This window comes from Cydia fagiglandana, chromosome 3 (genome assembly GCF_963556715.1).
Source record: "Cydia fagiglandana chromosome 3, ilCydFagi1.1, whole genome shotgun sequence".
NCBI lineage: Eukaryota > Metazoa > Arthropoda > Insecta > Lepidoptera > Tortricidae > Cydia > Cydia fagiglandana.
In genome coordinates, this window is record NC_085934.1 from 22,773,691 (window position 1) to 22,801,349 (window position 27,659).

The 27,659-nt window shown below is 39.8% G+C and overlaps 2 protein-coding genes across 2 annotated transcripts in view; one reads left to right on the forward strand and one right to left on the reverse strand.

Moving 5' to 3' along the window:
• The window catches only part of LOC134680406 (ADP-ribosylation factor 6), a 113,215-nt gene extending 101,224 nt beyond the window's left edge, over window positions 1–11,991 (forward strand). The window contains exons 4-7 of the mRNA XM_063539540.1: window positions 1,628–1,783; window positions 4,451–4,597; window positions 5,422–5,593; window positions 6,864–11,991. Of these exons, the coding sequence (XP_063395610.1) occupies window positions 1,628–1,783; window positions 4,451–4,597; window positions 5,422–5,564 (446 nt within the window). The 3' untranslated portion in view covers window positions 5,565–5,593; window positions 6,864–11,991. The remainder of the gene's footprint in view (window positions 1–1,627; window positions 1,784–4,450; window positions 4,598–5,421; window positions 5,594–6,863) is intronic.
• A 2,513-nt stretch (window positions 11,992–14,504) lies between these two features.
• LOC134680411 (uncharacterized) lies at window positions 14,505–24,968 on the reverse strand. Its single transcript, XM_063539544.1, has 6 exons — window positions 24,681–24,968; window positions 20,481–20,603; window positions 18,981–19,113; window positions 18,243–18,332; window positions 16,065–16,200; window positions 14,505–15,503 (listed from the first exon to the last, which is right to left on the reverse strand). Exons 1-6 carry the CDS (start codon window positions 24,882–24,884, stop codon window positions 15,326–15,328), a joined length of 864 nt encoding a protein of 287 aa, XP_063395614.1. The 5' UTR covers window positions 24,885–24,968; the 3' UTR covers window positions 14,505–15,325.
• Window positions 24,969–27,659: the final 2,691 nt, after the last annotated feature.

Sequence of the window (27,659 nt, forward strand, 5' to 3'; positions counted from 1 at the left end):
CGTATTTTACGACTAGGTACTTAAGCTAAGAAAGCCTTATCTTGTATAACCTAGCCTACATTAACCTAGCTTGAAAACTTTCGGTACCACATATTATTTAGTTACATTGTTTTATTTGTAAAAATATCTTCTTTGAGCAAGTAAACATTCCCATACACCTCGTGCATAAAAAATACGTCGAAATAACTAGTCACAGAGGTAGTTTAGTAATTTCAAAAGTAAGAACTAAACTTGCCGAAACAGTACAGATTTCTTAAATATTTGGTTTGACGCCTCATAATGGGCCAAAATTTACCGCGAGATTCCGCTGTCGCCGCTTCAAGATGTGGTTTCCTTTGGCCCTATAACGGCGCGTGCGTCGAATATCGGCAGACTGTTTTGTACAGAAAATTACAGACAAGGCGTCTCCGTTTGGCTATATTTATATCCTCCAAGAGGTGTCTACTCGTAGAATAGGAACGATTACGTGGATATACTTAGACCGACAAGAAATTGTAGAAATTAAAAAGTGGCAACATTGTAGTGTCGTCCCGTTTTCTTAGATTGGTTTGGAAAAGGGACGACACTAACGATGTTGCCACTTTTTAATTTCTAAAATTCCTTGTCGGTCTATAGAAAAGCCTAAAATGAAATGTTTTAAGTAGAAAGGTACCGTAAATAAGTACGGAGTAATGCAGAAATGCTTCTTTATTTGGCCTCTTGCCCACGTTTCCTGGCCCGGTAGCGTTCCGTTTTTGCTTTATACATTCGTTTACCTTTCGGAAGTCGAGATATATTACTTTACCGCAAGCTTTAGCTACAATTAATTCAGAAATAGTTATGAGTATTATGACCAGAAGTTATGGAGTCAGATTTCGTGGTTCAAATTGGTGGTGTGTTACAAATTAAATACATAGTTAGCCGCACATCAGCATCATATCTTTTGTATTTTTTTGTATCTGTACAATTTTGTACATGAACTAAAATCGCTTAAATCAGCAATATACACTTAAATTCCGTTGCATTTCCCGATACTCTGACCCATTTACCCGGAGCAATTATCCCGGTGATACAATCGTGATATGCACGCGATGGCTCCGGGTCATTTTACGCTCAGCTGCTTGCTAGTCTTGCTACTGCACTTTCGTACACGTATGTGTGTGCAATGTTTAAGCGGTGTGATGGTTAGTCATTTGTTTGTGTTACCCATGTACTCAGCCTAAGGGCTCATTTAGACGCAAGAACTCGCATGCGAGTTTCATTACATTGCGGTTTTTGATCGATCGGTTGTCGGTAACCAACAGTGCGCAGTCCGCAATGTAACTAAAATCGCATGCGAGTTCGTGCGCCGTCTAAATGAGCCCTAAGGCATATACAATCGATAACAGACCTAAATGATGTATACGAACACTGTGCTCAAAATTATCTACACACACGTTTAAAGGGGATAAACACATTTCGGGCGGTGCCTCAGTAAATATTTTTGCTACACTCAAATAAAATTAACTACAATTAATGCGTTAACATACATTACATTAATAATAAATACACATAAACTTCCTACAACTTTACACATAATATATAACTGGGTTATCATGGCCTTGAATATGTATAAAATCATAAATATTATCCTTAACATGCACTTCAGCTATTTTATATAAACTAAAATTAGGTCAGTCAGTCACAACGATACCCACGGTCGGCTTCAACGTGGAAACGGTCACGTATAAGAACGTCAAATTCAACGTCTGGGACGTCGGGGGGCAGGACAAGATACGTCCGCTGTGGAGGCATTACTATACAGGTAAGGATAAATAAACTTACTTAGGTACTTATTCCTTTCATACTTACTCCTCTGACGCAACGACCCAAAGTGTGTCTTGGCCTCCAACACGACTGCTCGCCACTGATCCCGGTCCTGTGCTGTTTCTCGCCAGTTCTCAACCCGGAGCTCGCGCAGATCAGCGTCCACCACATCCGCCCATCGATAGGTCGACCGACCTGGCGGCGTCCTATCGGTTTTCCCTCAAACGCTCTTTTCACCGCCCGATTCGCTCAAGATGGCCGCCGAGCCACCGAAGCCTTTGCGCCTTTGAGGTTGTGCACAAATCACGCGAGGTTCGATAGGGGGTGGGGGGGTCACGAAAAAATCACGATAGATCACGTTGGGGGAGGGGGGTATAAGGAAACCTCACGTGTATTTTTCTACAGTGAACGAAACTTGGAAAAAAACACCTACCACATGAGTAGATAGTTTTTTTCGGTTTCGTTAAACATAAATCTTCACTATGCACTTCAAAATAGCGAGTTTATTTAACGAAAATAGAAAAATAAACAAGATTTTCTATATTAAATACAATTTTTCTTAAAATTTGGTCAAATAAAAAAAAAATACACGTGAGGTTGTGTGGGGGGAGGGGGGGTAGCGAAAAACCTCACCAAATGTCACCAGGGGGGAGGGGGGGGTCAAAAAGTAGCCGAAAACACCTCGCGTGATTTATGCACAAGGGGTCATCCATTAATTACATGACACGTTTAGGGGGAGGGAGGGGGTCAAGAAAATGTGACATATTGTGACATGGGGGAGGGGGGAGATACAAACTTTGTGACGTCACTTTAACTTCATCAGTAACCGAAAATTTATTTAAATTATTGTATTCGCTGTACATTTAAATAACAGGTTTTTAAAACGATAATCGTTTTTTTTCGTTGAATTTTCTTTCCTAAGCAGTTTTGTATTATAAAATTACTAATATTTATATCGTCAAAAATATTTTGAAAAAATATTAATAATACTTAGGTACTTACTTAATTCGATTTGGCGATTTCGTAGAAAAAATGTGACGTCACACTAGGGGGGGAGGGGTTTGCCAAATGTGACCAAGTGTGACAAGGAGGGGGGGAGGGGTCAAAAAACCTAGAAATTCGTGTGACGTAATTAATGGATGACCCCCAACCCCTTTGTCACACTACATGATTTTTTTCTTAAGCTCTGATCGACGAAATCGTCGCTTCTTTTACCGTGGTAGATCACGATAGCAGTGTGTTAATCACCTAAAACATTTGTTCCCCCTTCCAGCTGTAGTTGCTCCCATCTCAAACGTCTATTTATCTATTGCATCTCCCATTATACTCTAGGTCCTCATATACACAGAATTCTGAGTTAAAAACGATGTGTGTCAAATATAGTTAATTCAAGTCCATTCTGCCGTTTTCGCAAGATCTCTGCGCCTATATTCTAAAAATAACCAAAAGCCACCCGATGTTTCAAGAGCTTCTAGCGTAGGTATGCTATTGTGATAATCAAGTCCAATTGTTCTTCCTGGTGTCACTTCCCTCGATTCATCCTCGGCACCTGCTCCGAATAAATCAACAGATTAGATGCACAACGCTCGTCTATAAATAAATATGATGTGTGTTAGACAGTTTTCTAGTAGGCAAAGTTTTTTTGTTGCTTGTCAGTTTTTTATGGCGTCTCTAAAAACCTTATATTAGATCCCAGATACTAAAAGAATAATTTTGTCCAATCAATTTGTCATTACTAATAATAGTATCGTCACTATGTCAATAAGAGAAGCAAGGTGTGGCTAGAAGATAGCAGATTAGTGGTACTAGTTATTCCATATCACATCATCCCAATACTAGTGGAGACTCATCTCGAATCTCAATCGGATTCAGAATTAGGCCACCAGCCTACACTTCCAACACTTCGCTCCTAGTACAAGTCCGTTTAAGTACTGAATTATTCAACTGTACCGCCTTATTCACTTATTCGTGAACATACCGTGCTGTCTGGTACTAACTTCACTGACTATGGACCTTAACTCGTTACCATAAGGTTTATCGGTCAGTTTATTGTATCGGTACTAAAAACTGACCGGTCAATACATGCTGTTACATTCTTTCACATTGTAAGAGGATTAAAATCAGCCGTGAAATGCCTGTACAATATATTTATATATTATTGGTCTTGACCTTATTCCTAATATTAGTGTTTGTCGTAGTGAAATGGGTAGTTTGTAGGATTACTAACTACTCAAATGTGATTTTAAAGGTAAATGCGCTATGTAAGTAACTAAATTTAACGGTAAAAACATGACTATTTTATGTCCGTAATTCTTAGCTCTCCAAAACAGAGAGAATATGGTGTTCCTATTGTGGCATTCTTACAAAAGTTCCTAATTTTAACCATCCGAAATGGAATCGGAAAAACGTGATGGGCGGACCGACAGTGACACTAGAAATTTGGAATTAACTCTGCTCTGGTGCCACTAGTGTGAGGGTCTTCAAGTCTTTCAAAAAAAGAGTGTACTTCCAAGGGTTACAGCCAATCCTTGGGTGACAGTTTGTGCTCAACCAAATAAATGTTTCACGTCCTGGGCGGTAAAATCACGAGATGCAATGCATATTATGCATGTTGCGTTCTAATAAGATTCGTACACATATTCAACAATTTTGTTTTCAATTCCAGGCACTCAGGGTCTAATATTCGTAGTGGACTGCGCGGACCGCGACCGCATCGACGAGGCGCGCCAGGAGCTCCACCGGATCATCAACGACCGAGAAATGCGCGACGCCATCATACTCATCTTTGCCAATAAGCAAGACTTGCCCGACGGTAAGCCATCCACATTATCTACTTCTGCGTTTCCTCATGACTGAAGGTTGTGACCACATGAGGTTATTGTTGTATGTACCTATTCTCTCTATTCTGCACGTTTTTCCGCCGTCCTAATTATAGGCACCTGTGTAGATACAGCTATTGGTTATATTGCTGCTAGATAGCAGTAGTATCCAGTATATCCCTGCGGGTCGGTGGATGCCCACTACTCCGTCCTCTAGCTGTCCACCATTTTACTGACGCCATCATGCTTATTTTTGACAACTAGTAGGACCTGATGATCATCATCATCATCATCTCAGCCATAAGACGTCCACTGCTGAACATAGGCCTCCTCCTTGGACGTCCATACGTGCCGGTTGGAAGCGACCCGCATCCAGCGTCTTCCGGCGACCTTAACAAGGTCGTCTGTGCATCTTGTGGGTGGACGTCCTAATGATACTGGACGTGATGATACTGGCGAAAAATGTGGTGAGAGGACGAGAGTTCAAAACTGTCTCTATTTCAATGATGCAAGTCGCCATTTCTTCGTAAGTGAAGTCGCTTATAACTTTTGTGGAGTTTATTTTCAGGTATAACGACTTTCTGAACTGCCTATTTATTAGCAATGGCCAATGGCATAGTTATAGAGTGGCAAAGTGGGCAAAATATCACCGGCCCCTTGCACGAGAGGGGTCCGGATTTGACCGAGAGGCCGTCAAAACACTGAGTGCCTGGAATTAGTAAAATTTGATTATAGTAGACTTCATGTGGTTACGGCATTGCCAATTAGCATCGCTTCCTACGACATAATGTATTAACCGAACCCTTCTCAATTCCAGCGATGAAGCCTCACGAAATCCAAGAGAAGCTGGGTCTGACCCGCATCCGCGACCGCAACTGGTACGTGCAGCCGTCGTGCGCCACCACGGGCGACGGGCTGTACGAGGGGCTCACGTGGCTCACCAGCAACCACAAGTTATGAGCGCAGGAGTAGGCGGCCCGGCTGCCACGGTGAGAATACTGATACACTTCAACTTGTTGCTCCTACGGCACCCCAGAGGTGCAAAGGGCCTTCACAAGCTCGCGGCACTCCTTCCTATCTTCAGCGACCCTTCTGGCCTCGCTCCAGCTCAACCCGATAGCTCGTAGTTCATTTGTGACGGACCGCTGCCAAGAGTGACGGATCCCTACCTTTCCGAAGGGCTGTCCTTGGATCTAATTCCCCCATCCCAAGACTATGTAAGTTGCATAACAACCATAACAAAATTGATATGTTTTGCACTCCTTTAAACAAGCCTAAACGTCAGCTTCACAGCATAGTATTTAAGTAATTAGTTAGTAATTAAATTTCGCTTAGTAATACATTTTAATTTGCATGCAGTGTTTACCTCAATTTTATTGTACACTAAGCTCTTAGTTATTAAGCATTTAATAAACTTTATGTATGCGTCAGTGTAACAGTTACTGGTCATCATCATCATCATCATCATCTCAGCCTTATTAAACCAATAAAATAAAATAAAGAGTGTACCGGGCGCCCGAGGCCGCGGCTTCCGTCCGGCGGTTTCTAACCGAAAGCGATGGTTGCGTTATTAGTTCAAGTTGTAACGGGAAAAGTAGCTCGAAATGGTTCGTGTATTACACATGGTTGCTGCGTCGCCAGTTCCTCTTTCTTTAAACTTGGCACTTGACACGCTACAGTAGAGAGAGAGAGTAGTGTTTTGAGAAAGCTACATGTAAAATAAAACGAAGCGCTATAAAATTAAGGTTGCCTGACGTAATTGTATTCCGTAAACTGTCGATAACTAGACACTAGCTATTTATCTTCAGAAGCGCTGGACAGACGCCGACGCTCGAAAGACGCCAGATGTTGGGGGTCCCTTACAAACACACACACAAAACGCAAGGAGAAGAAGTTTAGTTGTTATTCGAAGAAGTATTTGATGTTGTAGTAAAAAGAAGCGGCCCAGTCCTAAGCTTCCTTCCTCCTTATCTTGCAGGATATAACATATGGCTGACATAGTATACAAATCTGCTAACTGTCGGCTACTGTGCGTATGTACAATTATTGTTCACATATGAATTTATATCTTGTGAAGCTACGCTAGCCATGAAGTCAAAAAAAAGACAAAAAAGTATGTATGTGATGTTTTTATTAACCCATACATGCCTAGAAGTAGGTTTTGGACTGACGAGTAGTCGGCATATATGGATTGTTACAAATTAATATAATGTGATGCTGAAAAACTCAATAATCTAATATACTTCTATTTTATTCCAGGTGAGGATTTCGATGCCATTTAATTTAAGTACGCTGCCCGTGCCGTCGAATCTTGTAATTTCCTGAACCAGTGTCCAACGCGGGCCCGTCGCGTAATAAACGCTCAGTGTGGTGCGATATGCAAGACTGTCCGAAACAGCGAGGACTATTCAATTATTAGATATACAGATGTGGAATACGGAGAGTTTTCGAAAATTTGCAAAAGGAAAATTTCACAAGAAATAAATATTTCATTAGGCCGCGTTTCAACCAGAAATATGCGAATGTATTGTGTTTGTTAAGAATCAATAGAAAGGGCTGCGCTGAGCAATGATAGGTAAATGAAGTAATTCTATTGGTTCTTAACAAACACATCCCTCGGTACGCTTCACTCTTTGGTGGAAACGCAGCCTTATCAGGATAAGGCTTTTGTAGGCGGCTACAGGTAGCCGCCTACAGGGCAAAACTTGTCAAGAACAACGCAAATCTGATTTGTCAAAATACAATGGAATGTCAGTCCTTTTCCTAGGCCTCTGGGCGCCTAGCGGTTCCTCATACAAAATTGCGAGAAGTTCCGAAATTATTCCATGTGGAAATTTCGTAATTTTAGGAAACTTTCCGATGACACATCGGTGATTAGATAGTTTGTGAACTTTCACAAAAAAAATGAGAAATCAATTATTCCATTATTTAATTAAATTAGAGATTTGTTGTATCGATTGATTTATTTTTTTGTATGTTTATTTAAATTACTTAGAGTAAAGATTTTTTATTAATTTAATGTGTACCTCCAATTTTGTATGATAGTATGGTAGAAATTCGAAGTTTTTAATGCATTAAAGTAATCAATTGAATGTGGGTAGGAGTGAACGCAATATGTGTATTACTTAAGTAATAGCTATCACGCCTGCGCAAGGGAGCTGTAGGTGTTTTTGTATCTTGACTGTGGCCCTTTACAGTATTACATACCCTTTATTCCTATTATGCGATGAACTAGAGTCAGACCAAGAAAAGACTGCAGCGATTTTGATAGCCCACGCAGTGCAAGTGTTATTTTAAACGTTAAACTTGTATGAAATTATGACGTATAAATAACACTTGCACTGCGTGGGCTATCAAAATCGCTGCAGACTTATCTTGATCTAACTAAGTCAATCTTGACACCTGAGGGCCTACCGTGAATCATGTTCGACGTGTTGCCTCCCTGTTACACTTACGTACGAATTTACAAGTGCGACAAAAAGGCAACACGTCAAACGTGGTTCGCGGTGGGCCCGCAGACTATCTTTCTATGTAATTTAACCAAACTTTCGTTGATTGTATTAGGTCAATTATATACGTAAGGTGTATTGGGGTAGTTCCGAAAGGAAAAAGACTAAAAAGTGGCGGATAATTCAGAAACGAGACTCATTACAATAAAATATTAGTGATTTTTATTACCCGAATACACCTTACTATAATAATGTTACTACGATTTTCTCGAAGTACCTAGTTAATTTACTAGGTACTAACAATTGGTGCATTATATTTAAAACATTGTATGGTGATTTGGAATGAAAATTCTTAAATATAACCTAAGTATAATTAATAAATTGGTGGTAACTCATATGACTTTCTTTCAATTGTATTATTTATTATGGCGTATCCTAAAAATCTTTTGTAATATAAATATAACCTATGTATATTTCCCTGTTTAACGTTAAACCCAAAACAGTCAAGGTACAAACACATAATCGTTGTAAATCAATGTACATATTGATGTTTTACACAATGTATGTACATAACGAATATTATCTTATCATCATATTATTTCATGTTGGTGTATTTTGTATAAAAAGTAACCGGGATCCCTTAGTGTAAGAATTATAGATAAACTTCATGGAGATGACAACTGAAGATAGCAACGCATTTTCGTGTAAATGTGACGTTTGCAAGCCAAAAGTACCATTGTGTTGCTTACCATAAGGACGCAAATTGCTTGTATCTTTATACCAAAATTCTGTCAGAACGTCCTAATAGCGTGCGACACTGTGGTACCTTTTCCTTGAAAACGACACAAATGTAGATTAGGCTGGTCCATTTGCCGTAAGTTGTATATAATGCCATATGAAATTAATGTAAACCATAGACAAATGAATATTGAGACACGCAAAGTAAGTATTTTTTTAAATATAGGGAATATTAAGAAAAACTCTGCGTAGGCGCCTCTAGCACAAACTCTAAATAAACCGCCTTGGTGCATCAATGTCATATTTATTAGTAACAAATTATTCTGTGAAAACCTCGGCATAAAGTTACTCTATGGTTTATGGTTTTGTGCTAGTGCTGCCTCTGGGTAGTACATTGCAGTAGTACTCTTTATTGTACCACTAAATCCGTTTGGCTGATGGTTGACTGTTTGAGAATGCCTTGTGGCATAAGTCCGCCTTTTGTACTTTACTGTGCAATGGATAATAAATTGTAGCGGCAGTACTGACAGCTGAAATAAACGGCGCTATTCAGCGGTATAAATATTGTCAGGCACTAACGTTGTTTGACAGTTTTCACAAATCGTATGGCGTTGTTTAGCGCCATCTACTTTAGCATGGCGTGTCAGTATTCTTTTGTCTTGGGACTAAACTAATAAGCAATAACGAAATTAAAAAGTTACTAAGTTATACTAATCATGTTGTATCTGCTTGAGTTTTGTTTATAATTTTTATATTTAACAAACGTGGGAATTATTGGGGCATTAGGTAGTATGTTGATAGTGTTGATATCATTGTCAAAACTTAGATATAATTTCTTAAATTAAATATTTTCTCCGTTTTTGCATAGCTACTAAAAGGAAAGAAATTTAGAATATTATACTAATCTTTTATTGTTGTTAATTTTTTCTATCCCAATGGGTTGGAAGGTCAGATGGCAATCGCTTTGGTAAAAACTAGTGCGTACGTCAAATCATGGGATAAGTTGTCAAGCGGACCCCAGGATCCCAATGAGCCGTGGCAAAATGCCGGGACAACACGAGGAATAAGAAGTTTTTAATATTTTCTATCAACTTTCATTATTCTACGGTTCTCGACATCACAACTTGTTTACATTAAATCACTACATGCCCCGATAATTCCCATATATTTACGAGTATTTTCTTTTATTGTAACGCGACGTATGCTTGTAGCTTTCAATGTATCGTGGATAATGTCGGGACCATCTGATGTCGAAACGTGGCAAGATTTGCATAATTACTCATATTTTTTTTATTATTTGTTACTTGCCTTATGATTGAACACGAAAACTTATGGATTATTCAAATTACAGTGCTACTATTAAAATTTTGCTAAGGCAATAGGGTTTCAATATATAACAATTAGTAAACGGATACAAATGTAGTGCATAATTTGTTTTCTATTGTATTTTCTCGGAAACGTTCGTATTTGTCATGCTAGTTCAGTCAACCTCAGTACTTTTTGTACCAGGAATGACTGAACTTAACTGAATCCATGTAAAAAATAAAATAAAAATTGTCAATAAGCAAATTTATAATTCTAGCACTGTAAAAGTTAGGAACATGAGAGTATTGAATACTCTCACAGGCATCCATACTAGGACTGTACTACAGTCAAGGAATTTAAATTCCGACCCATTTCGTACTTTGTCACAGTGCATGACAACCGTATGAGGTCTCTAGCGGCTTTCATATTGATTGTCACTGTGACAAAGTACGAAATGGGTCGGAATTTAAATTCCTTGACTGTACATTATTAACTTTAGAAAACGACATTTTTTACAGTTTTGTTACACTCTATTCAGTTATGTGATACGATTATACATATGCCAGTAACTTTGGTTAATACTCTGAACTAGTAATGACATGACAATATTAACTTCGCTTACATTAGACCAGTGGTCGGCAACCAGCGGGCCGCATGCGGCCCGCCAATCTCTCTCTTGCGGCCCGCGAGCCTCCCTGGCTATTTTGTATGTAGTACTGACGATCGACAATGTCTGCTAAAGTCACAAATATTACCAAAGTGCGGCCCACGTCATCTTCGTTAACTACTATGTGGCCCTTGGGTGCTAAAAGGTTGCCGACCGCTGCATTAGACGATTGCGGCCAAATATGAATATTATGCACGTTCCTAGAAAATTGTAGCCTGCCACTGGTTACTGCGGTCTAGATGTTTTAACTGATACCTACCTAAATATATTAATATAGTCTGCGGCAGAAGTTGCTAAGCGGGTGAGGTGTTCAAAATTACCTTGACACGCTTATTTTATCTTAACAATAAAGTCGTGGCAAGATCATTTTGAACATCTCGCCGGCTTAGTAACTTCTGCTGCTGACTGTACCTATAGGTGTCGGCACGAGAGTTGAGGTGCAAGTTGCGATGTTTCCAGAAAGGTAGAAAAGTTGTAGAAAGTTTGAGAAAAAAAAAACAAGGGAAACTTTCACACACAGTAGATGCAAGACTACCTACACATACACCACAGTACTTATTGTAATAAGTCAATGAATTGAGTAAAGTATAAAATGAACCTTAATACATTGTAATAAAGTAAACTATTGCGTGTATGTGACTTGACTCTGGTGCCGAAATCTACACTAAAGGTTATAGTTTTAATGTAGTGCAAATGTCAAAGAAATCAATCACAAAATTGCAATTTCATAGGTAGGTACAGTTAGCATCTAAATATATAACTGAAAAAGTGATCAAATAGTTCGTTGCACCATAAATTTAGTACAGTGCGACGAACTATTTGGCTGCTACAATATATTTGACGCTGACTGTACCAGGTTACCATAATTCTCCTTAACATTTTAAAGGGTTCTGTTATGGGACATTTTGTAAATTGCTATTTTATTACGATTTTCCTTGACTTTGGCACTCTTAGAACTCTGAATAATTAAATGAATTTGGTGAAATATCTAGTGAAAATCATTACTCTATAACAATCTACACAAAATAATTCGCTTTAAAGAAAAGTGCAATTAAATTAGTAATTGTAATGCACTTGTGATGTATAAATTGAGTTTAATATAAAATTATTTAGTTTAAATCGGAACCGAATAGCATTGGTGCGTTATACTGGGAAGCGAAAGTGTGGGTACGAATACAGTTTGCTGTATAATATTGTAGAAAGTTATTCAATATAAATTCACACTTGACTATTTTGTTTTATTAACAAGGTCTAAGGTCTTCTTAAATGGTTAGTTACAGTTCTTTGATCCACCTACGGAACGGCAGCTGACTTTTACGAAGCTTCACGATACATATCCCTTCCACTAATATCGCCCGGAATGAAATGACGACGACAGAATGATATAAGTAAGCGCGCGTGAACTGTAGGCCTAGTATGCGAGCGCCGCGACAGTAACTCACGCAAAATACTAGCCATATGTTCCTATCTAATTACAGTTCGCGAGATACTGCCGCGGAACACTCTTTCTAAGCTTCCTGTTTAATGGCGTAGCATGTCATGTTTCCTCTTTAGGCCAGATGGGAAACCCCCTAGGACAGCTACCCTAGAACAAACCCAGTAAGTTTGTCGAATTTTGTAACCTGGCTATTTTGCGTCAAATCCGGTAGTTCTGTTTTTTTGCAGGCTTGCTTATGATGTTGGCCCAATGAATAATCCAAGTTTGTGACCTCTAGCGCCGAACGCAACTTTGTCAAAAATCGAATAAACCGCAATTTTTTTAGATTTGGGCCAACATAATCCTAAAGTACTAGTTTTTGATAGTAACTTCCTAAGGCGTTTTTAAAGTAGACTAAATTTGCTATAATAAGACACTAGAATTGTCTCTGTAAATCTAATATTTTCAGAGATAAAGCCTTTCAAATTTTTATAATTTTACATCAGTTCTTAGCTATAATATAAGGGTTAGGTAGGTAATTTATCACCGCCACGTTCTACAAAATATAAATTTTCAATATTTTTTTTTTTTTTTTCAAAATACCTAGGCACTCATACATTTTTTTATGGAATATAAATATTTTGTAGAACGTGGCGGTGATGAATTCCATATAATTTACCTACCTAACCCTTATATTATAGCTAAGAACTGATGTAAAATTATAAAATTTTGAAAGGCTTTATCTCGGAAAATATTAGATGTACAGAGACAATTCTAGTGTCTTATTGTAGCAAATTTAGTCTACTTTAAAAACGCCATAGGAAGCTACTATCAAAAACTAGTAATTTAGGGTTATAATCGCCCAAATCTAAAAAAATTGCGGTTTATTCGATTTTTGACCAAGTTGCGTTCGGCGCTCGAGGTCACAAACTTGGATTATTCATTGGGTCAACATCATAAACAAGCCTGCAAAAAATCAGAACTACCGGATTTGACGCAAATACAAAATGTATAATTTTACTGTATTACAGGCTAAAGGATATATATTTCCCACATATGACACTTCAAAAATGTGATCTATTCACATTCGATTGTCATTTTTGGACTGTCAGCCTGGTGAAGGGTTAATAACGTCACGTTGGCGTATCTGCATAGATACTTTTGAGTGTAGCTGTAACGTACGCAGTGGAGTTCGGTTCGGTGGAATGCTTCGAGCAACACCGGCTTCCGACATGTCGGAAGGGAGGGGCCCAAGCGATATCTCGCCGTACAAATCTTTCTGCCATTTTTCGCGGGGGGAAAAGGTGCACACAGTCGCATTTCTCACACACTTACATACAAAATCCAATCTGTAATGACGACACAAATACATAGAAAATGACACACGTCAAAGACAAATCTTGCAAACCTCGATCTATTTTTGTGTACGGACGAGTGACTAGTGTCACAACACGCACACTAACACATTTTCGTTGAAGTATGTCATTGTATTCTGAGAGATGAGAAGTCGAATTTGTCGCTCGACCGATCCGCAATTTGTACTGAGCGAGCAAAATCGATAAATCCAACAATTACTTGAGACTAAAATATAATAATTGTATTTAAATGTAATTTAACGTATGATATGTTAAAACAAATATTACATGTGAAATGTAACACTTTCTTTTTGTAAATTTGATGTCCCCGACCTCTTTTTATAACAAAAAACCGAGCAAACAGGCATTTATGTGCAGCAGTGTTCACGCGCGCGTCTGGACTCGGTCTAGTGAAAAATCCAAGTGCAACTAGTTTTATTACCCGCGCTAGATTAAATTGACGCGCTAATCTTGTACCTCGGCTGAGGGGAAATAGTGCGAATGCGGCCTCCCTTCCGTGTTGCTCGAAGGTGGAATGTTAACGCATTCACTGTCAGGGGCGTGGCCTAGGAACAAACCTGTATGTAGGTGAACGCACATGCGGATAGTAAATGTGTTAAACGTATTCAAGAATGACCCCGCAGAATGAGACAATAATCGTTGACATCTATCTCATGACAGGCCTTACGGGTACTAAAATGGTACAAGTTCAGCAGTGTCACTCACTAATTCACGGTCACTCACTAGTTGCGTCCAATCGCGCGCGTGATGCGAACTCGTCAACCAATCGCGTTGTAGTGTCCACACCGCTGTACTGTCCCCATTCTTATTGCCCGTAACGCCAGTCCTGAGATACATCAATGACAAAAATTCAAAGTCCTACTTTGCCCCTCTATAATAGCCTTAAAAAAACAGTCGATTTCAATCTAAGGAGCTTGCTATAGGATAACAAGAAAATAAAACTCAAAATGTCTTCTATTCATATAGTAATCAGATCAAACAGAATCCATCCAACGTACATGGCAGCTACTACAGCCACGCTCCTCAAAGTTTGGCCTATCTTAAGCAATCCCAAACGTATCTTGGCCCCTATATTGTAGCGTTTGAGGACCTTTAACACGTTATATTTGGCTATTTTGTTTGCCATAATCTTAGCGTCTCAATTTCGAACTTTCAAAAGGAGCACACGCTTACGTCTTACAATTGTAGATTTTTCTTTATTTCGCCACGTCGAATGTAAGTAGAATTTACCTTCCTTAATTTCTTTGGTTCAGATCCTGAGTGTTGTTCTTTCTCTTCTGTTATGTTCTCGTTATAAGATACCAGTCTTTTTCACAATTTTCACGCAACAATGCGTACAAAATAACTCTGAATTTCGTAATTTTTGCCACTAAGTTTGTTGTTCAGTATTTTCGCATCTTCACGTTATCTTTCTCGACTTAGGTAATATATTTTGGGTTGTTTCTCAAATCGTTTCCCAAAGTTTCTCGAGTTGTTGTTAATTAACACTGATGCTTTTAACACTTTCCCTTCTTATTATGTTGTCGTTTGACAAATCCTTCCCCAACGGTTTTCGACATTCCCATATTTGTATACTTTATAATTTAGTCTTCGTCGCCTAATCACTATGTTTTACGGTACTTTATATAACTAATGCTTGTTTCTTTGATCGCTTCACAAAGTATAGGTTTCTCAAATCCCACATTATTTATATTTAATATTTTAATATTTTTCGGCTTATCATTATTCATCCTTAGTTTACTGTTTCTTAATAGCTTATTATTTTAAGTTCAACTATTAGTACTAGAGGTGACATTGCTTGCAGTAGTCGATGTCGACAAGTCGGCGTTGTCATCTTCTGGCCTTGGTGGGAGTATGATCTGAAGCTCCCCCTTGATTTGGACCTCGTCCTCCGCCACATCTTCAGTTATGCCGCTGTCTAGTGCTTCGGTTACTGAATCGCAACTTCTGAAAAGAGGAGGTTCTTTTAGTTGAAGGAATTTCCTTATACGTCTGACCCACCTGACCTGATTACTGGACTTTAACTCTAATGTCCTAACCGTAAAGTACAGAATGGCTTCTACTTACTTCAACCGGTTTGCTGTGAACATTTTAGGGCAACCGGAACATCATATACGGCCGCTCTGATATTTGGACTTTCACTCTAACTCTAATGCCCCTGCTTTAAGGTACAAAACAGCTTGTACTCACTCGCGATGGTCCCCCGCTTTAACTGCCTGGACTGACGTGTACAGTCCCGCACAGGCTTCGTGCAGTCGCATGCCGTCCGGAACATCTTCTGCTCAATTTGATCACTGGACTTTCACCCTAACGCCCCATAGCTTTAAGGTACAAAACAACTTGTACTCACTCGCGATGATCCCCCGCTTTAACCGCCTGGACTGACGTGTACAGTCGTGCACGGGCTCCGTGCAGTCGCATGCCGTCCGGAACATCTTCTGCTCAATCTGATCACTGGACTTCCACTCTAACGCCCCAGCTTTAAGGTACAAAACAGCTTGTACTCACTCGCGATGATCCCCCGCTTTAACCGCCTGGACTGACGTGTACAGTCGCGCACGGGCGCCGTGCAGTCGCATGCCGTCCGGGACATCTTCGGCGCCCGATCTGATCTCGGGGATCGGGTGAAGTACTAACCCGTTATCTGTAAGGTTAATTAGTTTTGTACTAAATGTCTCTAAAGCCGACACGTAAATGTGTTGTGTACTTAGTTTCCGTGCTTCACTCGTCCATGGCCCCGACGGAAGACCAGCGTTGCCCCATCCAGGCTAACTCCATGCTGAATCGGGACCATTTCGAGGCTGATATTACTTGTTATGTTATGTAACCATATTGTAATGTTGTGCGTGTTTTTTGCTCCTCTTTTTTATCTGTTATTTCTTTGCCACGAATAAACTAATCAGGGTAAAGTGGCAGGAGCCTCAGACAAAAATTTTATTTAGGATATAAGGCACAAGTTGTCACAAGGGTGTGTCAATTTGTTTTACAGGCAATATTTTAATTTATTGATATGAATACAGTCTCTAAATGTCTGATTAAACACATTAAAACGGCAATTAAAAAAGAACAAGCAGATAATAAATAAGTAGGTACTTAATTTAAGACAAGACAGACCCCACCATCTGATAAGAATAATAATTGCCAAGGACTTTATTGTTCGTTTGTCTATTTGCCTTTCTATCGCTCGAATACGCAGACAGGTACCTAACGTTACGATTTTTGATGTTCGCGGCAATGATCCAGTGTTACTACATATTTGTATGTAGAGATATGCTATACTAACAACTTTGCTGAGTACAGGTAAGGTAGGTACATTTAATATTGTACATCAAACACCCCATAAATCTTGCTTTCTGTCGACTCATACATGTTTTCAGCGGTAGGTACTATTAGGTGCTCAAGGCACTATAGATATTATTCATATAATGAAGTGCGAAGTCCTAGGTATAATTAAGGCTCATCTCATAAAGGACGGTAACGTAACGACATAATTAATCATTCCCTTTGAGCTGTCAGCCATTCATTAACTTCGAGAAATGCAAAAGAAAATTCGGGATAATTTCTCTCGAGTCAGGTACCTACTATGCTGTTTCGCCTGTTTCCATATTAGCGAAGGACGTATGTATATGAAAAAAAATCTCGTCAACTACATAGGCACATAATAAAATTAGATACCTACACAGATTACGTATCAAAGAGAAATATCTATCTAGGTAGTAGGTGCCTACGATAGGGCCGGTACAAACGGACTGACTGCTACTTGCTAAAAGCAGAGGACTCGATGGACTACACTACATGCAAAACTACAGATTTGCTTCTCTTTTGATTACGAGAGTAACGACATTTGACAATGTGTCAACGTGATCATCATCATTGGCCACAGCATCTTTGCAGATGATAGTTGCAGCGACTAAAGAAAGTATTTTGAGGAGGTAGTCTACAGTCTACATCGACTGCGATGACTGTATAGACCAATGGCCGATCGGCACTTCTTGCCGCATCGATCACAGACGTGTCTTGACTCCTGGGGTGGTCCAGCAGCTCTGCGATTTCGTTTCTGCCTGAGTTGGTCCAGCCAGAGCTCGTCATGCTTTGTCATGCCTTCCCGCAGTTTACGACGCCACTCCGGTCTCATCTCCGCGCGTTCCTCCCAACAGTCAGCTGGAATGCCGAAGCCATTCATGTCGCGTTTACAGGAGTCCTTGAAACGGAGTACGGGTCGACCAACCGGTCTCTTAGCTTCGGCAATCTGTCCGAGCATGACTTCACGTGGCAATCTGTCGGGGTCCATTCTATGAACGTGTCCCAGCCAACGGAGTCGTCTCTGTTTCTGTGGAGAGACGACTCCGTTGTCAACGTGATAAGTTCACTTGTTTAAGTGGGACAGTCAGCAGCAGAAGTTGCTAAGCGGACCAGATGTTCAAAATGATCTTGACGCGACTCTATTGTTAAGAAAATAAGAGCGTGTCAAGGTAATTTTAGCAACTTCTGCTGCTGAATGGACATCTTGAATTACATATCTAAGAGTTTGCTTTTGTTTGGTACTTAGTAGAGCTCACTCCTTTGAGCTTTCATGAATGTGAATAGGTATAGAGTCTGTTCGGAAAGAGAAGAGTCGTGGAATGTATTGTGCCCCATACATTTCACGACTCTTCTCTTTCCGCACAGACTACATGCGTGACTTACCATCAGCCATGGGTTCTTTTGTCCTTAGGTCTCGGTTGAGAATATTTTCGTCAGGCGGTAACGTTATTCTTGGCGTTTTGTCTTGGTTATCTGCAAAATATCTACACAAATTATTGTAGGCATTCGGTATACTTAAAATACATAATTTTGGTCATTAGTGTAAAACTGCACCTAACCGCCGCCTCACACTGGATGCGATTCGAACGACGCTTCGATGTTGATATATTTTGTTTTGTTTTCTGATTATTATGAATCGTATTGGGATTCGTTACTGAGAGGCATTTGGGCTTCCATGAGTAGTGGCAGAAGGCTGTAACAACTTTAGGAACACGCACTATTGGTAGGGTTGCCATAATTCAGGGGTCTCCAAACTTTTTTTTTACCTGAGGGCCATATTGCGCCTCAGAAACGGGGGGGGGGCTTGGGTGTATCTGGTTGCTGTTTTGGAGCTGGGGTTTGGAGAGCCTTGTTCTAGAGCGCTATTAATTGACTAAGCCCCACGGTAAGCTCAAGAAGGCTTGTGTTATGGGACCGGTCGATAAAACACGGGACAAAAACGAGACCAGTAAAAATACGGGACGTGATACTTAAATACGGTGACAGTCCCGTAAGTATATACGAGACGTATGGCAACCCTCTATTGGTTTTTAGCGGCAAGGAACCTTATTACCTACAAAAGGCTTAAGGTCCACCGATGAACAGTGAAGAGTATTGCTACTATCAACATACGGTACTAACCGTTCCTCTGCGACCAGGCCGGGAAGTCCGCGTGGCCCCTGAAGAGTGACTCCAGCTCGTCCGGCGTCATCCGGCCGATATACGGCACCCGCTTCAAGTCCGGCCGGTGCAGGCAGCGGTATGAGTTGCGGTGCTGAAATTAAAGTGTCCTTAAGGTGACGTCACACAGCGGCGTTTTCCGGGCGGGGCGTGAGCGGGGCGCGCCGCTTTTACATAAGTATATGTAGGTACGCTCCTGTGTGACGGAACCTTTAGGCTTATTCCTTTCCTCATAACCAGTTAGGTACCTATGGATTTGTTGTCGTTATATGATCTATTAGCTGTCATCATAATCCAGATCAAATTCATGAACAGTTATTAATTACAATCAGAGAGCCACTCCTTTGTACCAATTATTACAAAAGTTACACCGCGAATCATATCAAAATGAAATCAATCTGTAGGTAAATAATTTATTTAGATTTTTAAACAGATTTATTTTATTACAATTATTACAATAGGCCTCCACGTTATATCTTGTTGTAATCTATATATACTCGTATTTATAAATAAAACTCGCACAAAAGCTGCGTGTTTAAGCCTCGAGGATCGCGATACAATGGCTGGGGGTTCTTTGTATCTCATTGTTGCTTTGTTGCCAAGTTTTATACTTTAACTTGGCCGATACCTCGTTGTATGGAGATTAGATACAGGAATTTACATTAGGGAGATTAAAAAGCATTTTATCGGTAAACAGTTTGGATGATTTATGTTTAGACGTTGTACTAATCTTTAGGCCCCATTTGCATGGAGGCTTTTTCAACGCGCGTTAAAAAAGCGTTGAATGACACAAATGGATAGCCTTGTATGTATTCACACGAGAGCGGTGACGCTTTTTATCAAGCGTTGTTGGATTTTCGACTTTAAGCCTTGGTCGTTAAATCGAATTTAGAGTGCGGACAGATTCAAGCGCTTTTTTAACGCGCGTTGAAAAAGCTGTCGTGCGAATGGGGCTTATGAACTCGGTTGTGTTCTCGAATACTGGCAAATCGATTAATATAATAAATCCTCTAGTTTTAAGTAAATTGCCTCTCTGAAAAACTCAAATTCTTATTATTTATTAGGCAACAAATTGTTGACGACAGAGCAAAATTCAGGGGTACGTTTATCCATCGAGACACAGTTGATATTTTGGGCGACAAGAATACCTACTCAATGTAAGTATTTTGTACCTACAGCGGCCACATTCAACTATGTACAAGAAAGGTTTATTGGCACGCTTGCGGCCGTGGTCTTGGCGTATATAAGTATCGTTTTTGCTTGTTGTTGCAGTAGAGCGCTTAAAATGTTAACTATTCGTAAATCTTATTTCAAAGTGATAAGGTATGGTAAAAGTACCTTCACGATCCCCGGTATCAGCTGGATCCTCTCACAGGCTTCCGAAGAGCTGACGCAGTGAATCGCGTTCTCATGCTTGACGGATATGGCTGATAAACCTTAGGTCTACCGATGTTCAAGTACCTTCACGATCCCCGGCATCAGCTGGATCCTCTCACAGGCCTCCGAAGAGCTGAGGCAGTGAATGACATTCTCATGCTTGACGGAGATGGCTGACAATCCGCTGCGCACCAGGTCCTCGTTTATCTGAAATATTTGTTTTTATCTTAGACTACAGTCGAAACGCTATAAACTATGTGGCATGAGCTAGCAATTGCAACAAGTTTCGTGTTGCGAAACTGACAGCATAGACCGCTATCCTATAGGTAATCTTTTTAGTCAGACTCAGCCAGACGCTAAGTTAAAGAAGAATATTGTTTTTCTGTCTCTTCCTTAACGAATCTTTCTGATTTAGAAGTACCTACAACAGTTTATGAATTTAAATTCCGACCCATTTCGTACCTTGTCACAGTACTTTTAGTGTAGAATATACCCTAATAGCATTTTCTTGTAGGGATTTTGTTGGGCCTTTGTTTACGTATTAGTTGGGCAACCGTTATATTTGGCCGTACGATTTGCTGGAGGGCCCTCGACAAAGGCCCTCCCGAAGATTCCCAACAGAGGGCCATAAGAGTAATTTTTTCGTTGGGCCTATTTAAATAAATCATACAATTATTCAACGGTGGTGGTTTTGGTTGGGCCGTGGTTGGGCCTATACACATTTGTTTGATGGTTGGTTAATTGTTACATTTGGCCGTACGATTTGCTGGAGGGCCCTCGACAAAGGCCCTCCCGAAGATTCCCAACAGAGGGCCATTAGAGTAATTTTTTCGTTGGGCCTATTTAAATAAATCATACAATTATTCAACGGTGGTGGTTTTGGTTGGGCCGTGGTTGGGCCTATACACATTTGTTTGATGGTTGGTTAATTGTTACATTTGGCCGTATGGGTTGCTGTAGGGCCAACTGCAAAAAAATAAAAAAGGGCAATTTTTTCGTTGTGCTTCTGTTTGCAAATTCAACAATTACCCAACGGCAAGTCAGGTAGGTCGGTAGGTAGTCGTGCACCAGGTTGAAGGCCCAACACAGCTTGTCCCACAAAGGGCCAACATTGTAACTTTAACGTTGGGCCTTGTGTAGGATTTTTACAATACTACCGTAGGTAAATACTTGTGTAATTTATAGTGTGCCTACAGTCTAATTATGTAATGGGCTTTTGTTTACGAGTCCTACAGTTACCCTACGTTAAGTAAGTGGTTGTGTAATACGACGTTGGGCCTCTGCTGATAAATATTACAATTACACTACGGTAGGCATTGGTTGTATCCACATGAAGGCCCTAGGCAGCAGTTGTTGTTAATCTTCTCTGTATCGTTCCAATTTTAGTATATGTACTGCCGAAGCAAGTACACTTACTATACACTTTAATTTGTATATATACTAACCACACTTCGAAACTTCGTAAGCGAGATTTATGTTTTTTGAGATTTAAATTGAGAAAATGTTGGTAAAATACAATTTTTTAAATTTATGTATAAATTTTATAGTTATAGCTATTAGATTTATAGGTTACTTTTAAAAAATATTATGATTATATCCGGAATAATCGAGAAAATAACTATAATTTCGATGTTTGGAGACAGTAACGCCATCTAGTGACGCCATAAGCAAACTCAACTGATATTGTTGGGCATCAGTACCACAGCCAATGTTGGTAAATGCGATATTTGTGCTCACTGGGCCAACGAATGTTATCGTTGTTTAGCCACCGGTACCAAAATACACAAAGGCCCATTGTTAGGCGTCAGTGCCACAGCCAATGTTGGTAAATACGATATTTGTCATCATTGGGCCATCGGATGATATCTTTGACTAGCCAACGTTACCAAAATACACAAAGGCCCATTGTTAGGCGTCAGTGCCACAGCCAATGTTGGTAAATACGATATTTGTCATCATTGGGCCATCGGATGATATCTTTGACTAGCCAACGTTACCAAAATACACAAAGGCCCATTGTTGGGCATCAATGCTACAGTCAATGTTGGTAAATGCGATATTTGTCGTCATTGGGCCATCGGATGATATCGTTGATTAGCCAACGTTACCAAAATAAACAAAGGCCCGTTGTTGGGCATCAATGCTACAGCCAATGTTGGTAAATGCGATATTTGTCGTCATTGGGCCATCGGATGATATCGTTGATTAGCCAACGTTACCAAAATAAACAAAGGCCCATTGTTGGGCATCAGTGCCACAGCCAATGTTGGTAAATGCGATTTTTGTCATCATTGGGCCATCGGATGATATCGTTGATTAGCCAACGTTACCAAAATACACAAAGGCCCATTGTTGGGCATCAATGCTACAGGCAATGTTGGTAAATGCGATATTTGTCATCATTGGGCCATCGGATGATATCGTCGATTAGCCAACGTTACCAAAATAAACAAAGGCCCATTGTTGGGCATCACTGCCACAGCCAATGTTGGTAAATGCGATATTTGTCATCATTGGGCCATCGGATGATATCGTTGACTAGCCAACGTTACCAAAATACACAAAGGCCCATTGTTGGGCATCCGTACCACAGCCAATGTTGGTAAATGCGGTATTCGTCACCATTGGGCCAACGAATGTTATCGTTGTTTAGCGAACGGTAGCAAAATACACAAAGGCCCAATGTTGGGCATCACTGCCACTGCCAATGTTGGTAAATGCGATATATTGTCATCATTGGGCCAACGAATATTATCGTTGTTTAGCCAACGGTACCAAAATACACAAAGGCCCAATGTTGGGCATCACTGCCACTGCCAATGTTGGTAAATGCGATATATTGTCATCATTGGGCCAACGAATATTATCGTTGTTTAGCCAACGGTACCAAAATACACAAAGGCCCATTGTTGGGCATCTGTGCCACAGCGAATGTTGGTAAATGCGATGGTGGGCCAATACAAAATTAATGTTGGCTACGGAACGAACCTCATCCCAACGTTTTCCCTACCGTTGGCACCGTGGGCCCCAACGAAAATGCTACTAGGGTATGTATACGCCATCCATCAAGAAATTCGGTAAGTCCTAAATACTTAGGTAGGCCCTCGGCACATGGAGCGTAAGCACGGCTGTCCCATAGCAAAACCTAGTAAGTGCTTCAGACCAAATTTTACAGGAGAGCGTAAAAACATAAAATGTGTCAGCCTCAAAAATTGATTTAAAGGCTGGCGTCCACTAGACTCGCCGAGGCGAATCGAATCGAATCGCAATAATTCGCCTCCTATATTTTCTATGCAACTGCGTCCATTGACGAATAGCCGCGGCGCGCCGATTCGACTCTCCGCGCGTATTGCTCGTCAGGCGAATTTCTGCGGCTACGCGTTTCGACTCGACTCGGCGAGTCTAGTGGACGCCAGCCTTAAATTTGAATGAAAAAATGTACATGAATGGGTTGATTAGTAACTATTGCATGTATCAATATTAATATTATGTAATAATATTGTATTTAATACACGTTTTATGCGCCTTACTAACTCTGAAAATGGGAGCACCGATGTTTTGTGTTACATATTCCCACTCCAATACCTAGTAAGTGCTCTTTTTAGGTGTGAACCTGATGTATCACTTATCAACATTGAAGACATTTCGGGGTTTTTCCCACTAGTTACCACCAAGTTAATACCAGTGGTAACAACTAAGATTTTTTTCTCACTTTTTACCACTGTAACAACTGAAAAAAAAATCCCACTAGGTATTTACCACTAAACTTTGATGATAAATACCTAGTGGGTGAGATGGCGGTAACTACTGGGAATTATTTTTATCTGTATCAGTAACATACTGTAAATTATAGCATATTATGCTCTTATAATTGGGTATTAATATTCTGTCTGAACACTTACTAGGTTTTAATATGGGGTCGGCGCAGTGCCCCGCGCGTCTGCCATGCATGGATACCCAGTTCAAAAACCTAGTAAGCCTTCTGGATAACCAGGCTAAAACCTAGTATATCTCAGTCCCTTACTAGGTTTTGATATGGGATTTGTGGCTTGCTGAGTTTTACAATGGTAAACCGTCACTATACATGCTACTTACTAGGTTTGGAGGTGTCAAAATCTCTGCTATTTATGCCGATTTTTGAGCAGGTGTCTTTGTAATCGGATAAGTACTTACTAGGTGGGTCCAAATAACACAAAAAACTACAAAAATAATAACTAGTAGTATTTTTAAACAACTCATATGATCACTTTGGTTACAGGAACGCAAAAGTCTCATTTAAGGTACCTGCAGTTCTTTTCCCTCGCAGCACGGCACTAAAGGCGGCAGCTCCTCCTTGAGTCTGTGCGCCGAGGGCAGCCCCGTGGTCACATTATCCCCACTGGCCACAGGGTGCATCAGCGAAGCATTCGACCTGCGCTCCTTCACTTCTAAATCTGAATCCTTCTGACTCCTCACAGCTAATGTCGGGTGGTCGTGAATCAACTGCATTTTGATGGTGTTGTTGGTGTTAATTGCTGAAAATTGGGATGTTGGTGAGTGTTTACGTTTTACATTTTCACTGTAATTTTGACACTGATTAGAAAGTTCGATTTTTGAAAAGTTTTCAGTTAGTTTTTTAGATAAATTGTGACGTTGGAAAAAGGTTAGAAATGTGTATAAAGCGTAAAGCGGCCTCTTAAGTTGCCTAATTTAATTGATATCTAAAATACATTAATACATTTCGCTCTCAATAATATAATTATAAAAAGTGCTGAGATTTGAACACCAAACAGATGTCGATAACAAATTAAGATGGACTTTAAAATGTTTGCTTACTGCCTTAAGTTAGGTAACTAAATTGGCTATATTTAAAGGCTAGTTATCTCTTCTTGTAGAAAAGTGCAACAAAATACGTAAACATTTCTAAGATATCTAAGTTACCTAGTTCAAACTACAAAGTCTCAAATATTGGCCTCCTATTGCTAAAAACCAACTAAAAATACTTGTGTTTGCAGTAATAAAATATATGGTGCCTATTTCTGCGTGTAAAATGTAACGCTATTTTCTAGTTTTAATCAAGCTCGAGCAAACTGCAACCAACTTCATATTTTCTTGTCACTGTTTGCTGAAGAAATACGTACATTGTTGACACGGTAGACTGATAAGTTGTATACCTTATTGCAACGGTATAAAGTCTATCAATGGTAAGCTAAGTGTCGTTAGTATACATTTCTAGAACATCTCCTGGGAACTTACTTTTATTACTGGAGAAAAATACACTCCTCGTGAAGACTTCTAAATCTTCTAATTAGAGAATAGTTACTTTTGCATGGCATCGATATTATCCTGATGTCGCAGTTTGGTCAAACACAAAACTGCATATGTTCACGTCTTTTCTGTAAATTCTGTAGACATAACTAAAAGTTAAGGGCTACTTATATTAAAAGGTTAATTTTCTTAATACTTATTACCTACCTAGAAGATAGCTGTCATGTTTTCTCGGTATCGTCTTGGGTCGTCCCATTTGTTTTTCATCAAGTTCTTAAATTAGTCCTATTCTGCTTTCGTCACTCATTCTACATTGAAGGCCACCGACGATTGTGACGAATGTAGAATGGGTGACGAAAGCAGAATAGGACTAATTTATTAAGAACTTGTCGATAAACGAAAGGGACGATCGTTTTCTCTTCTGTTATTAGCTAAATATAAAGTAATTTAACTAAATAACTACCTATCAAATATAATTTATCGACGTAAGATCGCACTCAATAAGGGTTCAGAAGAGGCGTGCGCTTAAATTGAGCTAAAGCTTAAGATCCAAAGGGCTCTCGAGTGTTACTACGTGACCAGTGTACGATATTTAAAAACGTGTCTTAGATCCTTACCTACTTGATACCGAAATCGCCATCAAAGAATATAATACTCACACACACATTGCCATATAAATCATGTTCCCAACATATATTATATACAGATTGTATATATATATCTGCACTCAATATACCTAACTTCCTTGAATAACTTTTATTACTAACTAGATATAAGTCCGTTGTACACAATTTCAAGTTACACAGGAAAACCTGTAATTGGCCATAACTACTAGTTATTTATTGTATAAATTAGCATAAGGAAATAAAAAACTCTGTATCGCTGTTGGTTTTCACAATAAAATAAAAAAATAACGTCCTTTAGGCTTTAACCGGTTTAACCGCACAACCCCGGGTTAGTGGGATGGTGCATGTGTGGGCCTTAAAGTGTTTAATTTTTTAGCGTAAAAAACTGACATAGTGTCATATACTTACTAATAGCGCCACTTGCACCATCCCACTAACCCAGGGTTAACCGGTTATGCCGTTAACCCAGTGTCAAATTGTACTGGTAACCATGGTAACCCCAGCTTTAACCGGTTAATCCCGGGTTAGTGAATGGTCCAAGTAGCCCTAAGTAATATAAAGTAACCAAAACCACCAGTGGACATGGCGGGACTTACGGCTCGATTCGGAAAATGAATTAGATTTCTACTAGACTTCAACAAGTTATGATATGGATATTTTAAAGATATTTGTAAGATAGATATGACTAATTTGACGTTTCCGCGATTCTGGAAGTCCTCTTGAACGATTTCGACAAGTTATGACTTAGATATCCAAGTCACATCTAGTCGATATCTAATGTAGATCTAGTTGATCTCTAAATCGTCTCAAGATCTTGATATTATCTCGAAATCCGAATAGGCCTGTTAAAAAACACAATTCTAATCAAATCTTAAATGTTACTTGTTTCCTAGTTAAGCCCTAGTTAATACTTATAATAAGGTTCACCATAGTGTAGGCGGCGTATGAACTGATGAACAATCCTTTCTACCTACTTATTTCTCTATAAGTACCTCACGCACCTCTGGAAGCCAAGTTATTGGCTGCTCCGAAGGAATTACTCGTAATGGGTGTAATTTGATTTGCCCCGAGATCATTGGGCGAGTTATTGCGCTATTAATAAAGTATTAATGCGATTTACGAGACGTGTCAGGAGAGAAAATGGGTTTTAAACTGTGGCGAGCACTGGGTTGCAGGTGTTCGTTCGGGGTCACCAGTGTGGAAGTGAAGAACAGTTTCCTTCTCGAATTAAGAAATGAAATTGCAGAACTGAGGAAAGAAATACAAGATTTCAAGATTAATCCCGGTAGATCTCGCACGCCCTACCGTTCCGGACCCAGTCAACGCCAGCGTAGCAAGTCCACCCGACGATCGTCGTCAAGTTATCAAAGGTTCCCGTTATGCTGGTTTC

What these genes read in the sequence shown, in the direction of transcription:
- LOC134680411 (XM_063539544.1), bottom strand. Translation starts at nt 24,884, where the DNA reads ATGCAGTTGATTCACGACCACCCGACATTAGCTGTGAGGAGTCAGAAG. An exon ending in GCGAGGGAAAAGAACTGCAG is followed by an intron (nt 20,604 to 24,680) that starts GTACCTTAAATG and finishes CAAATATTTCAG; the next exon opens with ATAAACGAGGACCTGGTGCG. An exon ending in GGCCTGGTCGCAGAGGAACG is followed by an intron (nt 18,333 to 18,980) that starts GTTAGTACCGTA and finishes GATATTTTGCAG; the next exon opens with ATAACCAAGACAAAACGCCA.